The sequence below is a fragment of the Centruroides sculpturatus genome, unplaced genomic scaffold (assembly GCF_000671375.1).
Source record: "Centruroides sculpturatus isolate CEXI.00-Female unplaced genomic scaffold, Cexi_2.0 scaffold1052, whole genome shotgun sequence".
Classification (NCBI taxonomy): Eukaryota; Metazoa; Arthropoda; class Arachnida; order Scorpiones; family Buthidae; genus Centruroides; species Centruroides sculpturatus.
This window is the reverse complement of record NW_019385255.1, coordinates 96,698-112,207: the sequence shown is the minus strand read 5'-3', so window position 1 is coordinate 112,207 and position 15,510 is coordinate 96,698. Positions and strand designations below refer to the sequence as shown.

Below are 15,510 nucleotides of genomic sequence, written 5' to 3'. Positions count from 1 at the left end.
AAAATAAGACCTAGCGCATTTTTCAGAGCAAAAATTAATATAAGGCACTGTCTTATTTTTGGGTAAACACGGTAGTAAAATAATTTTAATATTAATAATAATAATTTAGTAACATAAATTTATTCATAGTAAAATGTACTCGCAGGCCGTAAAAATTATTTGGCGGGCCGTATACGGCCCGCGGGCCGCCAGTTGGACAGCGCTGGTTTAAATGATAAAATAAGTTTTTGGTTGACTTAGACATCTAATGATATCTTCTCAATAGTATGTTAAAAGTATATGTTTAAAATATATTTTAAACATACAAGATATATAATGAAGTTTAATTGTAAAATTTTTGCTATTCTTATTTTGTTAATTTACTAATCTAATAAAATATGTGGTTTTAAAATTACCTAATTCTAAAACAAAAATACATTTATATATTTTGAAGTAACTATTTGGAATCATAAAAATTACTTAAACAGTGTCAAAAAACTGTATATTTTATCATTTTATAAACTGTAAATGTAAAATTTATATTGTACAATATTTAAAAATGAATATTTTAAATTCAGAAATCTACCAATTTCAGTTCAAAATATGTTGCCAATATATTTCAAAGAATTATGAAAATTTATTAGATTATTATTTAAATTTCTCTATATCTAAGAACTTTCATTTGATCTTGCATTATTAAAGAACATCTACTTAAAGACTATCTAATTAATTTTAAGACACAGTCATTTACTCATTATTAAACCATCAGAAGCTTGAAACTCATTCTTACAGATAAAGCAATATACAAAAATAAAATATATAAATGTATTGATGAATGTAATCTTTAACAAGAAAATAATGCTACTTTATATAAATGATAACAATGAACTATTGACAACAGTACTTTTAATGTACAGTTAAATGAGTATTGGCCAGAATGATATATTATTTGACAATCAAAATTGTTGTAAGGCTTCAAAATTAACATATAATATCTACTATTTGTATTATTCAAAACTGGGATGCAATCATTTAGAAAAGACTATTGGGAATCTAATGGTTGGATAATAAATAAATGACTAATTATAATTCGATAAAACAAGAATTAATTTTACATTTTATATCAATAAAATATATATAACTTACTTATAATATTTAATTATATTTAAATCAAAATAATCTTACCATATTTAAAAATTACTGTTAGCAAATTAATTATCATATTATTAGCTACATAAATTATACTTTTCTCTGCTTCATGTAACCATTTAATTGTATATGATCTTTCATAAATGTAATACTTCTTAAAATTAAACACAATACAATATAAATTATAAAAATTTACCTTTTTTACAGTTTATTATATTTTACATTTTATAATGTTAAAATGAATAATTTCATATAGATGAAAATACATTAGTAAGTATCAATTTCTTAATTTGATATTGTTATAGTTTAAACCAAAATTAAATATTTTATTAATAAATTCATCTTTTTATATTTGATTTTTTAAAGAGTTAAGATGTTGTTTGTAATAAACTTATAAGCAAATTTATTTTTAATATTTCTGCAGAGCTGCTGAGAGACAGATTCACAGTTTCACATTCTCCCTCATCTCTTTCCCTATGACTTTATTACAAAAAACAATTTTGGGATTTTAGGTAACAAAGTTCAAGCTATAATTAAAATTTGTTAAATTATAAATCTTATTAATCTTTTTGGGTCCAGGTAATTTCTACTTTCTGCTTCATCTCTGCAACCCTATATTTCTGTACATCTAAATACTTTTTTTTTATTTACAATTTTAATGAACCAAAAGAAAATTATTAATGTGTTAAAAACCTTCATTATATTTGTACTCAAAAAACATAATAATAATATATTTCTATACTTTTCCCCTTACAATGTTTTATATTTAAATTTAATTAATTTAACTACATAAATTTAGTGAAATTTGAAGCAAAAAAGTAGACAATGAGTCAATCAAAAACAAAAAGTCAATAATTTTTAACTGTTGATGATATATAATGATAAAAGACAAGAGCAATTAATGCAATATTTCTTATATCAAATTATTATATTTGCTTAAAAAAAATCACTATATATATTAAATATAGGAACTTACTATACATATAAAACAGCAGACAAAAATATTAATTTAGTTTATAATTAAAGATAGGATAACAATAAAAACCAGAATTTACTTTTTTCAATTACAATTTTTATATGCTTTTTTAATTAAAATTTATATGTAAATGTGTTTAAATACATGTCTGTGCATTCTTATTAAGTACAGCATATTCTACATATGAAAGTAATTATTGTAAAAAAATAAAAATAAAAAGACTGTGGACAATAATTATAAAATTATATATATTTTAAATTATTGTACAAAATAATTATTTCCTAATTATTACTAAAGAATAAAATTTTAACAAATTTTAATTAAAATTTCTAAACTATTTAAATTAAGTACATAATTAGAATTCATTTTGTTGGTTTTATTTAAAAGAAAATTGAATGTAATTAAATATATATAATCACATAAGAATATAAAAATATAAAATATTCATATTTTATATAAAGAAAATAATTCTTTTTAAAATGGCAATTTATTTGACTTTTTTAATTTTTGCATTTTTTTTTGTATGTAACAAGCATTAAATTATATTTACAAAGATAAGGAAGCTACCTTTCTTCACATTTTCTTTTGCATCAGAGATGTGCAAATTCATTTCTCTTAATTCCTATGAATATTTACACCATGATCTCTTTTAAGATGTAAATGAAGATAATTCTTCCAGGAAAATCTTTTCTGACAAATATAACATCTATAAGTCTTTCTTTCAAGCATATGAATTTCCATATGTCTTTTTAAACTCGAACTTTGAGAATAGACTTTTTTACAATATGGACAACAAAGATTTTTTAAAGAATCTTCCATATTTATAGATTGAGATGTATATACATTTGCTATGTATTTTTCTTTCTTCCTCACTAGCTGTTGATCCTCCTGCCGCACGGAAAGCTGCAAATAATTACTGGGACCGGGCAATTCACATGTAAGCTGATTATCTGTATTCATTATTATATTGGAAGGTTGAAGTGGGCTTTCACTTATACTGACTGATGAAATAGCCAATTGGGAAAACACTGACTGATGACTTGCAGTTTGTTCGCCAGTCGAACTGTGAAGCTCTAAATTAGGTGAATTATCATCAGTGGATGCACATTGTTCTGATATCTTTATGTTAACGTTTGAAGGTAATTCTATAGATCCACTAGGAGTCATTGAATGTAGGGCCGAAACTGGATGAGCTGTTGAATCTGTAATGCTATCACATGCAGTTATGGAATTACATACCGAATGTGTAGGATATTGATTTTGCACACAATTAGCTGGCATTGGTCTAAAGAACATCTACTTAAAGACTATCTAATTAATTTTAAGACACAGTCATTTACTCATTATTAAACCATCAGAAGCTTGAAACTCATTCTTACAGATAAAGCAATATACAAAAATAAAATATATAAATGTATTGATGAATGTAATCTTTAACAAGAAAATAATGCTACTTTATATAAATGATAACAATGAACTATTGACAACAGTACTTTTAATGTACAGTTAAATGAGTATTGGCCAGAATGATATATTATTTGACAATCAAAATTGTTGTAAGGCTTCAAAATTAACATATAATATCTACTATTTGTATTATTCAAAACTGGGATGCAATCATTTAGAAAAGACTATTGGGAATCTAATGGTTGGATAATAAATAAATGACTAATTATAATTCGATAAAACAAGAATTAATTTTACATTTTATATCAATAAAATATATATAACTTACTTATAATATTTAATTATATTTAAATCAAAATAATCTTACCATATTTAAAAATTACTGTTAGCAAATTAATTATCATATTATTAGCTACATAAATTATACTTTTCTCTGCTTCATGTAACCATTTAATTGTATATGATCTTTCATAAATGTAATACTTCTTAAAATTAAACACAATACAATATAAATTATAAAAATTTACCTTTTTTACAGTTTATTATATTTTACATTTTATAATGTTAAAATGAATAATTTCATATAGATGAAAATACATTAGTAAGTATCAATTTCTTAATTTGATATTGTTATAGTTTAAACCAAAATTAAATATTTTATTAATAAATTCATCTTTTTATATTTGATTTTTTAAAGAGTTAAGATGTTGTTTGTAANGAAAAAAAAAACGAAATGAAGCACGAAACACAAATTACTGAAACAACTTAACTCCTAAATTAATAACATGTTCTTAACCAAGCACTTCAACACTCGACACAAACAATTTATTCTTCACAAAAACTTAGTAATGTAGATTCATTGCGGGAGTGAAAGAATTCAGAGAATGAATGAATTACTCGAAGTAGGTTATCAACAATCTCAGCCACGAGTTTTGCTCCATATCACTATATCGGGAGTGTATGTAGTAGTAGTACAACTACTACACAAGAAGGCATTTATCTGTGTGTAAAAGCAACGACTCCAGTTAGGGTAGTAGGAAAATTCCTAAATTCCAACATCAGGAAGTCCAATGCCACTTTCCCCGATGGCATTTATTTATCTTCGCACAAGCTATCTATTACTTTGTCTTCGGTCCCATGCAGCAGTTCACCCCAAAATTTTATTATTCAGGATTCAAATAAAAATAAGAGATAGAATCCTTTTACCGAGCAACTTATGGTAATTAAGATAACAGGATAAATTTAATTCCTTTTTTTTAAAGGGGAAGGAATGTAATTTAATTTCAGAAATCTTAACAAAGCCTTGTATTTTCTTTGCACTTTTTGCAACGTACAATAACCAAAGAAATTTAAGGTCTTCAACGGCACTAATTTTGCAAGACGTGATTCTAATACAGATTTCTTTCTACAAATAAGTGTTTCTTCATATAATAATAATAATAATAATAGTAATGCAATAAAAATTTTATGATGAAAGTAAAATTTCCATATAAAAAAGGATTTAAATAATATACAATTAGCTGCAATTAATGTTCGTAAGAAATTTGTGAATAATAATAAAAATATCTTAAAAATTATAAAGTTTACCATATACAACCAATTATATATAATATGTTCTTTCTGGTAGAGCAAGCTCTGTTCATCTATGGAAGCAACTAGTATTTTTTTACATGATCTTCTTATTTAATGATGATAATTATATGATTATAAATTCAATAACTGCATAGGAAAAGGAAGACCAAACATTTTTTTTCAGAATTTTCTCGGTAAACCATACTTATAAATGTACCAATACTGTAATTATTCTCCTCCTGTTTTTTTTTATATATCACTGTTAAAGCTTAATTTACTTCAGTTTGCATAAATATATTTGATCCTATTAAATCCTGATAATACTAATATTAGAGAAAAACAGCCCACAGATATTTCTTTTTTTTTATATACTGTATATATATACACAAAAAAAAAAAAAATGAAAAGAAAAAAAATTCCCCCATCATTATTCCTGATGAGACCAACTAGTTCTTACTTTAACATAATGATCTCTTCTAAGATGCGAACTTAGAGTAGTTTTCCAAGAGAATCTCTTCTGACATATGTAACATTTGTATGTTTTTCTATCTAGCATGTGTATTTCCATGTGCCTCTTCAAATTCGATAATCTCGAATAGATTTTCCTACAGTAGGGGCATCGTGGATGGACAGACGACTCTTCGAATGCCACTTTTCTTCCACTATTATATGGAGATCTGAATGTTAGAGGTTTGATTTCATTAGTTTCTGCATTATTCGTTTCGACAGACGTTAATTGTTCATTACACGGGCTATTTTCGGAACAGGACACGTTGTTTGCCACATAATGCTTCTCGCAATTGTTATGTTCGGAATAACTGACGTTGGATTTTTCCCCTGCAGACGGATGAGTCTGAACTAATAACTGTGATAGTAGGGGTGAATTATTTTCTAGATTCCCAAAATTCTGATTGCATTTCGTTTCCATTTCTTTCTCGTCTTCCGACTTCGTCTCGAGTATACAGTTGGAGGATTCGTCGTTGACAGCGGATTTCGTGGAGGCTACGAAATTATTCTGCGTATTGACTTCGTTACTTTCGTTCATGTTAGCGTTAAATAAGGAATGGGAGATAAAATCCGCTTGACTGTGAGTCGACACTATAGTAGGATATACGGTATTCGAATCGGTGGTGACATCCGGAGTGACGTAAGCGAGTTCTACCGACGACAATTCCACGTTGGATATTTGATCTTCGCTCTCACTACCCGTCGAACTGGCAGCAATGTGTACTTTGTGGTGTACGCGACTGTGTCGCTTTCTTTTCAAATGAGGATAATTTCTTTTCTGTTCGTCCGTCGACGAAATAGAAGTAGAATTTACGTTCTGATCGACGGGATGGGATTCTTGTAGAGAACTTATGGAATCTTTACCACCCGTCTGCCCACTCTCCACCGTCAACCCTTTGACCTTTAAACTTTCGGCAGTTTGTAGCAGGGCGGTCAACTGGTCTTGATTAACGTTTACTTCTCCGCGATACATAAAATCTACGATTGTCCTGAGTTCCGTATATTTGATGCCGTTTAAGATAACGATAGGATGTTTGCAAGGATTTTCTAAGAGTAACTTCTGAAAGAACGGACTGAATGCCGAAAGAATCACTTTGTGGACCCTCAAACTCTGTCCTTCGCACGCTAAAGTTACATCGACTAACGCTTCCGAAGTGAGAAGTTCTTCGAATCCGGTCAACATATTTGTTTGGTGGTCTTTCCACTTCAAACATAACTGATGGCTACCCATTATGTTGTCTCTATACTTAGCTTCTCTTCAGTGATGCTTTTTGCCCTTGTACAACTGTAATCAAGAAAAAGAAGCCCTAGAAAACCCAGCTATTGTCAAATGAAGCATTACTTGAACCAAATATAGAAATTATATTTCAAATATGCTTGATATATTTTTAATTTAATACGAGTAATTTCATCAGAATTTCTAATAAATTCTCTTTCATTTACCTTTATTTTTCTTAAACCATAATTTCTTTTTATATTTTATTTTACATTTTTTTATATTTTTAAATAAACAGAAATTGGAATTTGTATGAAAAATTAAAATGGAATCTAATATAAAAACCATTTTTTTTTTCATTTTATATTCAATTATATCGTTTTTTGTTTTAAATTTTATTTTCTTATAAAACAAGAAGTTTTGATACTTTTTTTACGTTATAATAATAATAAAATTATTTTCTAACGGATTTAATTTTGTTTTTAAGAAAAAAAAATACTTCGTAAATATATGTAAAATTAAATAAATATAGAATTCCAGTATCTGTTTATATTAAATTTTAAAACTAAGCAGATCTAAATATTTTACTTTAAAAATTAATTTCATGCAGATGATTTTCCTCTTAAATATACTTATTCTATTTAAAATGCCAGCTCTAATAATAATATATATAAATATTTTTCTTTTAAATTATATTTTATGAATAATTAAACTAATCGAGATTCATATTTATTGATAAATAATTCCAATTTTTATTTAAATTTCAATAAATATATTTAAATATTTGAAGCTTTCGAAAATGTTCAAACCTTTTCCTTCTAAATATTTACATTTGATCATTAAGAAAATGCATAGAAGATTCTTTATGAAAAAACACTTTTATTTAATAATTCACTTTTTACTCTTTCACATATTTAATATTTTATAAAACAATTTTTATCATATTTGTCATTGAAAAAACTCTTTGATCTAACGAAAAAATTGATATACTTGTGTAATTTTTACATATATTAATAAAATATTTTAAATCATATTTTTTGATAAATTAAACTATTCAGGGTATTCAATTGACCCAATAATATTTTAGTAAGGCATGAATCATCAGTTACAAACACTTATATAACTACATTTTTAAAAATTAAATAATTTTTTAAACTATCAAAACAGTTGAGGTGAGTATATTTTGAAATTGGCAACATTCTATACACAATTTGTAAGGCTNAACATTATATTAAGAATAATTAGATATTTTATTCGTTATATCATACAATAATTAAACAAATAACATTATACTAGTCACTAATTTATTCAATGCAGTTCGAATTTGGCATTAGCCTTAGCTCTTGGCATCGGAATTTTGAAGTGAAGGGGGCGATACTACGTAACGGTTTTATTGAAGGGGGCGATACTACGTTGAAGGGGGCGATGATTCGTTAGAGGTTGAGAAACACTGATTTAGAATATATATTGTTTTATTCTTAATTTTTTGTTAGAAACCTTCTCAAAATCTTGTAACAAACAAGTAAAAAATGAAACTTTAGCTTTAGTTTTTACTTGTTTGTTACAAGACATTAAGAAGTTGTATTAAAATTTGCTATTATTTGGTGGAGGTAAAGGCTTCTTATAGACAAAAACTTATAGTTTAACAAGATTAAACCATATAAAAATCCAGAATTTAAATCTAAATATTCAACAATTGATCACATTCATAATGTAAGCCAAATACAGTATAACTTAGTTAAGAAGTTTTTCTAAGGGACCAACTTAAAAAATTTCTCAAATAGAAATGCAAATGATATAGCTTTCTTCAATAATTCATATTTATTTAACAATGTTCCACTATGTTACAATGAAGACTTATATAGTATCTATTTATTTATATATTTGTCTAATGTAGCCTGCTTTATCCATTTTGTTATATAAAAAAAAAAATATATTTTGTCAATACAATTTCTACAAACAAAACCACACGGGTCTACAGTCTACAGATAGCATGCTAAAATTTATTGAAGACTTTCAGTACCACACGTGTTGATAACACTTCTCAGAACTTGCTGTTTGTTGCAAGCAATGTTGCATATAACTATGTAAGAAAATTCTAAAATCAATGTTTAAAGTAGCCCAAAGTCTCATGTGCAATGACATAAAATCTTGTTTGTGTCCTAATGTAATTTTTTCCACATCCAATTAAGCATACAAAAGGGGCTATCCATATTATGTAATGCATATATGGATGGTTATGATGGTAGATAATTGTTATAATGCATTTATAAGGGTGAAAGTCTTTACAACAACATTATGTAATTCTAGTGTCTTTAAATCACTATATGTAGGAATTAAACTACAAGTAGTTTTTTTTCTTTGACAAATGGTGACTTCTTGAATTTATTTGGCTGTAACTTTCATTTCATAATTTGCCAAAAATTAACACAAAAGTATAAAAAATTATTAAAACAAATTATTTGTAATTTACATTATAAAAATGCTAAATTAATAAATTAAATTTTGTTGTTTCTTCTAATTCTATGTCACGACTTGGTGTTTTATCGACACATGGCAAATAATTTCATCATCCACTTTTAATTCATACAGATACGCGTTTCTGTTACATCGATAGGTTGCAACCTATCAATGTAACAGACTGAAGAGGGGTGAAAGCCCAAAACACGTATCTGTATGAATTAAAAGTGGATGATGAAATTATTTGCCATGTGTCGATAAATGCACCAAGTCGTGACATAGAATTAGAAGAAACAAGAAGAAGAAGAAGACATGGTTTCAACAAATAAAACAAATTAAATTTTCTTTCTTATCTATTATCAACAGTCAAATGATTTCTAACAGATTTTGATGGATTTTTGCTCATTTAACATTCAGAAGTTGAAAACATGCTTAGACTGGCTCTGAAATTTCAATTGTGAAACTTTAATGGGTTGATTGAGGATATGCATTGCATAATTTTGACAATGGGTATTTGCAACAGCATTACAAACTATTACGAGAGGGTAGGATAGTAGTTGAAAAATATAAAAATAATGTTATATACAGTAGAGCATCGATTATCCGGCCCCTGATTAACCATAACATCGGTTAACTGACCATTCTAGTCGGCAAATTTCAAATGTCCGCTAGTGATGTGGCACTACAATATTTGGCTATGTCTTGGATACTTTTATATTATTTTTGTTAAAATTTTGCGNTCACATAAGAATATAAAAATATAAAATATTCATATTTTATATAAAGAAAATAATTCTTTTTAAAATGGCAATTTATTTGACTTTTTTAATTTTTGCATTTTTTTTTGTATGTAACAAGCATTAAATTATATTTACAAAGATAAGGAAGCTACCTTTCTTCACATTTTCTTTTGCATCAGAGATGTGCAAATTCATTTCTCTTAATTCCTATGAATATTTACACCATGATCTCTTTTAAGATGTAAATGAAGATAATTCTTCCAGGAAAATCTTTTCTGACAAATATAACATCTATAAGTCTTTCTTTCAAGCATATGAATTTCCATATGTCTTTTTAAACTCGAACTTTGAGAATAGACTTTTTTACAATATGGACAACAAAGATTTTTTAAAGAATCTTCCATATTTATAGATTGAGATGTATATACATTTGCTATGTATTTTTCTTTCTTCCTCACTAGCTGTTGATCCTCCTGCCGCACGGAAAGCTGCAAATAATTACTGGGACCGGGCAATTCACATGTAAGCTGATTATCTGTATTCATTATTATATTGGAAGGTTGAAGTGGGCTTTCACTTATACTGACTGATGAAATAGCCAATTGGGAAAACACTGACTGATGACTTGCAGTTTGTTCGCCAGTCGAACTGTGAAGCTCTAAATTAGGTGAATTATCATCAGTGGATGCACATTGTTCTGATATCTTTATGTTAACGTTTGAAGGTAATTCTATAGATCCACTAGGAGTCATTGAATGTAGGGCCGAAACTGGACGAGCTGTTGAATCTGTAATGCTATCACATGCAGTTATGGAATTACATACCGAATGTGTAGGATATTGATTTTGCACACAATTAGCTGGCATTGGTCTATTGTTGATGGAAGTTGATTCTACGACAATATCTGGTGTAACATCGATCAATTCTGGAGAAATAGGTGGTTCAATTTTAGGTGAAATTTGTTCGTCAGAGTAATTATTGTGAAAATTATTACAGGTTGATTTTCGTTTTTTCTTTCTGTTTCCTGTAGATTTAGCATCCGAATGATAGCTATGGTTAGATAGATCATCATTGACTTCTGCTATGCCCAGCTCATCGTTTGATCCATTTTCTGGCGTTATTTCTGTCAGACCGTTGACTTTTAAGCTTTCTGCCGTCTGCAGAAGGGTATTTAACTGATCTTGATTAATATTAACTTCACCATGATACATAAATTCAATAATTGTTCTGAGGTCTGTATATTTAATTCCATTTAATATAATAATGGGATGCTGACACGGATTCTCCAAAAGTAAATTTTGAAAAAATGGACTACAAGCAGAAAGTACAACTTTATGCACTTTCATAATTTGACCTTCACAAGCGAGCGTCATATCTACCAAAGCTTCGGTGCTTAGCAGCTGTTCAAAATTATTAATAATATTGTTATGATGATTCTTCCATTTTAAGCATAACTGTTGACTACCCATCTTAAATTGATGATTTTCTTTCTATCTTCTGAAGTTTTTGGAGTCACTTCTAAAACTGTACTCACTGAAAAGAAAATAAGCCCTAGAAAACCTACAATCATCAAAAATGAAGCTAAAAAGTGATTAAATTAACAGTGAAAATAACATTTTTTTTTTTAATTCAAAAGATTTTTGAGATTAAAGTATTCAAAATTTACAACTNTTGAAATTAAGTCATCTCCATAGGGATGCATGCGACAATGTATTGTTAAATTAAGAGATTTAATGGAGAGAAATCAACAGATTGTTTTCTCAGTTTTTTAATGAACACTTTTTCAAGAACAGATACATATTGGAATTTTATATATTATTTTAATAAAAATTTAAAAAGTAAATATAATATTTTACATTTACTAAATATACAAATTTAATATTTGAGAATTTTAAAGCTAGAGTTTTGAACTTCATTAATATTTTGGCTAAGTAATTATTTTAAAATTTGTGGCAATTTTGGTAATTTGCAATTGCATAAAATGATTCTATCATTTCTCACTGCTTAAAAGGCATAGGCTTACATTTTTCAGTTAATGCAATCTTAAGAATACATCATTTAAATTCTAATATAATTTAATGATAAATTTAAATAGGAATTAACAAAATTAATTTTTGTTGAATTCTTACATTGAAACAAAATATTTAATTATTCTGACAAGTTGTAAAAATCAAATCCAAGACCAAAAGATCCACCCTAATCATCCACTCTTCAATTTATTAATTGTTTGAATGTACTTAATTAATTTTACAGAAATCTAATGTTAACTATTTAATCAATATTATGTTGATGTTATTGAAATTTAAAAATTTACAAAGGATGAAATCATGATAAATTTTACAATAATTATAAAATCTATTTGCAAATTTGTACTTTTTCTTTCGTACCAGAAAGAAATNAGAAGAATGTTAAATATTAAGAGAAAAGAAACAAAGAAATATCATCATCTTTCAGTTTTGAATCTGTCATATTGACAGATTCAAAAATGAAAGATAGATAAACTTGTGGCAGAATGATATTCAAAAGTGAGAAAGAAAAAGAAGCAATTCTATAAGGAAATGGAGAAATAAAATAAAATTGTAAAATGATATTATTGGAAGGAAGAAAAGTATGAAAAAGTTTGGAATATTTCAGATAGATCTAAATCCAGCAATGAATATAAATAGTTGATGAAGAAAGGAAAAAAAGATAATCAGTAAAGGATATATAAATATATATGTATATATCTTTTAATTTGTAAGTCAACTTTTTAGCATCTATTCATGAGTATTGACTATTGCTAAACTTTTCCGAGTTTATAGTTTCCTGTTAATTTGATTAGAATTTCAACTCCGGTTCAAAATCAAGGGTCCATATTTTGTTAGTAATTTTTATTTTACCTAAAATGACTTCTTAAGTACAGTGTAAAATTGCAAATGTACTACTTTTCATTCATGCTTGGGTGGATGTAGGACAGACCTGTTGATGAATGAAGTGAGTTTTTACTTTTATTTTTATTGTACTGTTACTTTCTTTTCTTTCAAACTTTCCTTGCAATTACTTTTTCATTATTTCATATTAAATAGTGTATGCTTTCATTCATAACTCAAATTTATGTTTATATTATATATATATATATACTAAACATACATTTTTTTCTCTTTTTACTTTTTTAAGCAAATGTAATTTTTGAGAAATAAAGAGTTCATTATTAAAATTATTCAGTTCATCAAATGAATTTCATCTTTCAATCAAGCATTATTTATTTTATACAATTCATTGAGTATTTCAATTTCAACTTAATGAATAATGTTGATTTTTGAGTTATCTTAGCTAAGTCAGAATAAAAAATTTCATCTGTAGGGTTTAGATACAAAGATTTTCTAGTTTTAGCTTAAGCTGTTTGATTTTTTGAAGTCATTAAATACATCCTATAGAAAATTCTATTACGCTGGAGTAACTAAAAATTCTGGATTTGCCCATCAAATTTTCCATTGGATCTCTTTCTAAATGATTTTCTGAACTTTCTTCCGAAAACACATTTTAAAAGAAAAAAAAATTAAGTTAATAATGAAATATTTCAAAATCTATTATTTACAAACAATTCATTAAACTACAAAATCATACTTGAAAATGTTTAAACATTCTACAAATAAAGGAAAACACTCAGAATTAAATATCTTTAGTTGGCAAAGTTCAGCACATTTTTCTCTCTTAGATTACTTAAAATATTCCTAACAAATGAGGAAATGTGTTTTCAGATATAATAACTTTTATCAAATTTTAAAAGTATAATGCAGAAGTATATAATTACTACATATATTTGTGATATTAGCAAGCATGATAGCACTCAAATTATATGGACATTTATTTTATGAATAGCAGAAAACTTGCAACATCTTGATAACACAAACAAAATTTCATCAACATTTTTCTATGACTAATAATTCTTGAAATTAAGTCATCTCCATAGGGATGCATGCGACAATGTATTGTTAAATTAAGAGATTTAATGGAGAGAAATCAACAGATTGTTTTCTCAGTTTTTTAATGAACACTTTTTCAAGAACAGATACATATTGGAATTTTATATATTATTTTAATAAAATTTATTGCCAACTTATAATTCCTTTCAATTTTAAATTATATTTAAGAAATGGTTAAGAATTATCTCAATCATCAATTAAATATTTTGTTTTTAGATTAATTAGTGAGTGTTTTACTCATCCAAGATAAGAAATATCTGCTCTACTTTCCTTAGTATTGCATATCTTGTAATCATTCTTTCCTTATTTAGTTCTGATTGTTATAATTATGCAACATATTAAACTTTAAATGTTCCAAATGAGTATTTTGCAGCAATAACACTATGATGTTTTTTGATAAGTCAGCTAAATAAATACAAGAATCAAAACAGAATGATTAAAAAATTTAATAGTGTTAAACACTTTTAGAAGTTTATTCTTTATTTAGCATACTGCAAAGGTTTTTATTTGTATACTCATATTTCACCATAATTCACCTATACTTTCTTTTCAAATAATAGAATTACACCTTGATTATTAGTATTCAAAAACAATTTAAAAAAAAAACAATATTTTTTAAAATTTTGTAACTTTTATTTTGTTCTCCAGCAAACATAAAGAAGTAACTTAAAAGTTAAAAATTCTTAAACAAGAAAGTACTAGAAATATTAAAAGCTACTTTTGGATAAAAGATATCTAGATAGATTTCTATTTATAATTTTTCCTTGATGATAAAGTCAAAGAAAAAACTTTATTGAAACTTGATTGCATTTACTGTTTATTCAATATTTTTCTGTTTGTGATTGAAACAAATCATAACAATGGATGATAAAAAATAATAAAAATATTGTATATTATGAATGACTAGACCCTAGTTTTCTGATTATTGTTGAAAATAAACTTAATCTTAAAATGAGTTTTTAAAATCACAAAATGTTTTATTAGAAAAACTATGCACATATTTTAAACTATGTCAACCAAGACATTTCTACATTCATATTCCAAACTCCAAATCATCCATGTGAAGAACTTCAAACTACTTTATTGGAATCAACTTATAAACATGTATGTGTATGTTTTTATATAGACTATAATAAAGCAGTTTTTGGCAAGACATTTCATTAGACTGGTTTTAGAAAATTATAAAAATGTAAAGTCAGAAAAAAAATTATATATACTCTATCATTTCCCCCTTGACTCATTTAATTATAGCTCTATATCTAAAATTTTTACAACAGTTTAAATCAGCGCTGTCCAACTTATTATAGTCCGTGGGCCATATTTTCTTCACCAAACATTTCGGGGGCCAAGAAGGTCGATAAACCACACGACATTTGCATAGTGCTACAGTTCAGTAAGCACTAATTGGTCAGCGAGTCCGATGTTGACGCTATAAAAAGGCGACAGTTCGACACACCGGATATACGTCACTCTCGTCTAAGTTCGACTTGGGAATTTTTTTGTTCAATAATAAATGTGAATTCTTCTTCCTGGAAAAAA

At 26.6% G+C, this 15,510-nt stretch overlaps 2 protein-coding genes across 3 annotated transcripts in view; both read right to left on the bottom strand.

Annotated features, from left to right (window-relative positions):
- Positions 1–2,616: 2,616 nt before the first annotated feature.
- On the bottom strand, positions 2,617–11,667 carry LOC111636780. The gene is made up of 3 exons (XM_023382108.1): positions 10,228–11,667; positions 5,541–6,794; positions 2,617–3,400 (listed from the first exon to the last, which is right to left on the bottom strand). Exons 1-3 carry the CDS (start codon positions 11,473–11,475, stop codon positions 2,720–2,722), a joined length of 3,183 nt encoding a protein of 1,060 aa, XP_023237876.1. The 5' UTR covers positions 11,476–11,667; the 3' UTR covers positions 2,617–2,719.
- Positions 4,961–15,510, bottom strand: part of LOC111636784 (sex determination protein fruitless-like) — a 47,203-nt gene continuing 36,653 nt past the window's right edge. The window contains exons 1-2 of one of the 2 annotated variants that reach the window (XM_023382111.1): positions 10,159–10,295; positions 4,961–6,875 (exon numbers count right to left, since the gene is read on the bottom strand). In XM_023382111.1, the coding sequence (XP_023237879.1) occupies positions 5,511–6,821 (1,311 nt within the window). In that variant the 5' untranslated portion in view covers positions 6,822–6,875; positions 10,159–10,295 and the 3' untranslated portion in view covers positions 4,961–5,510. Of the gene's footprint in view, positions 6,876–10,158; positions 10,296–15,510 lie in introns of those variants that run through there. The other variant, XM_023382112.1, reaches the window with a different exon arrangement.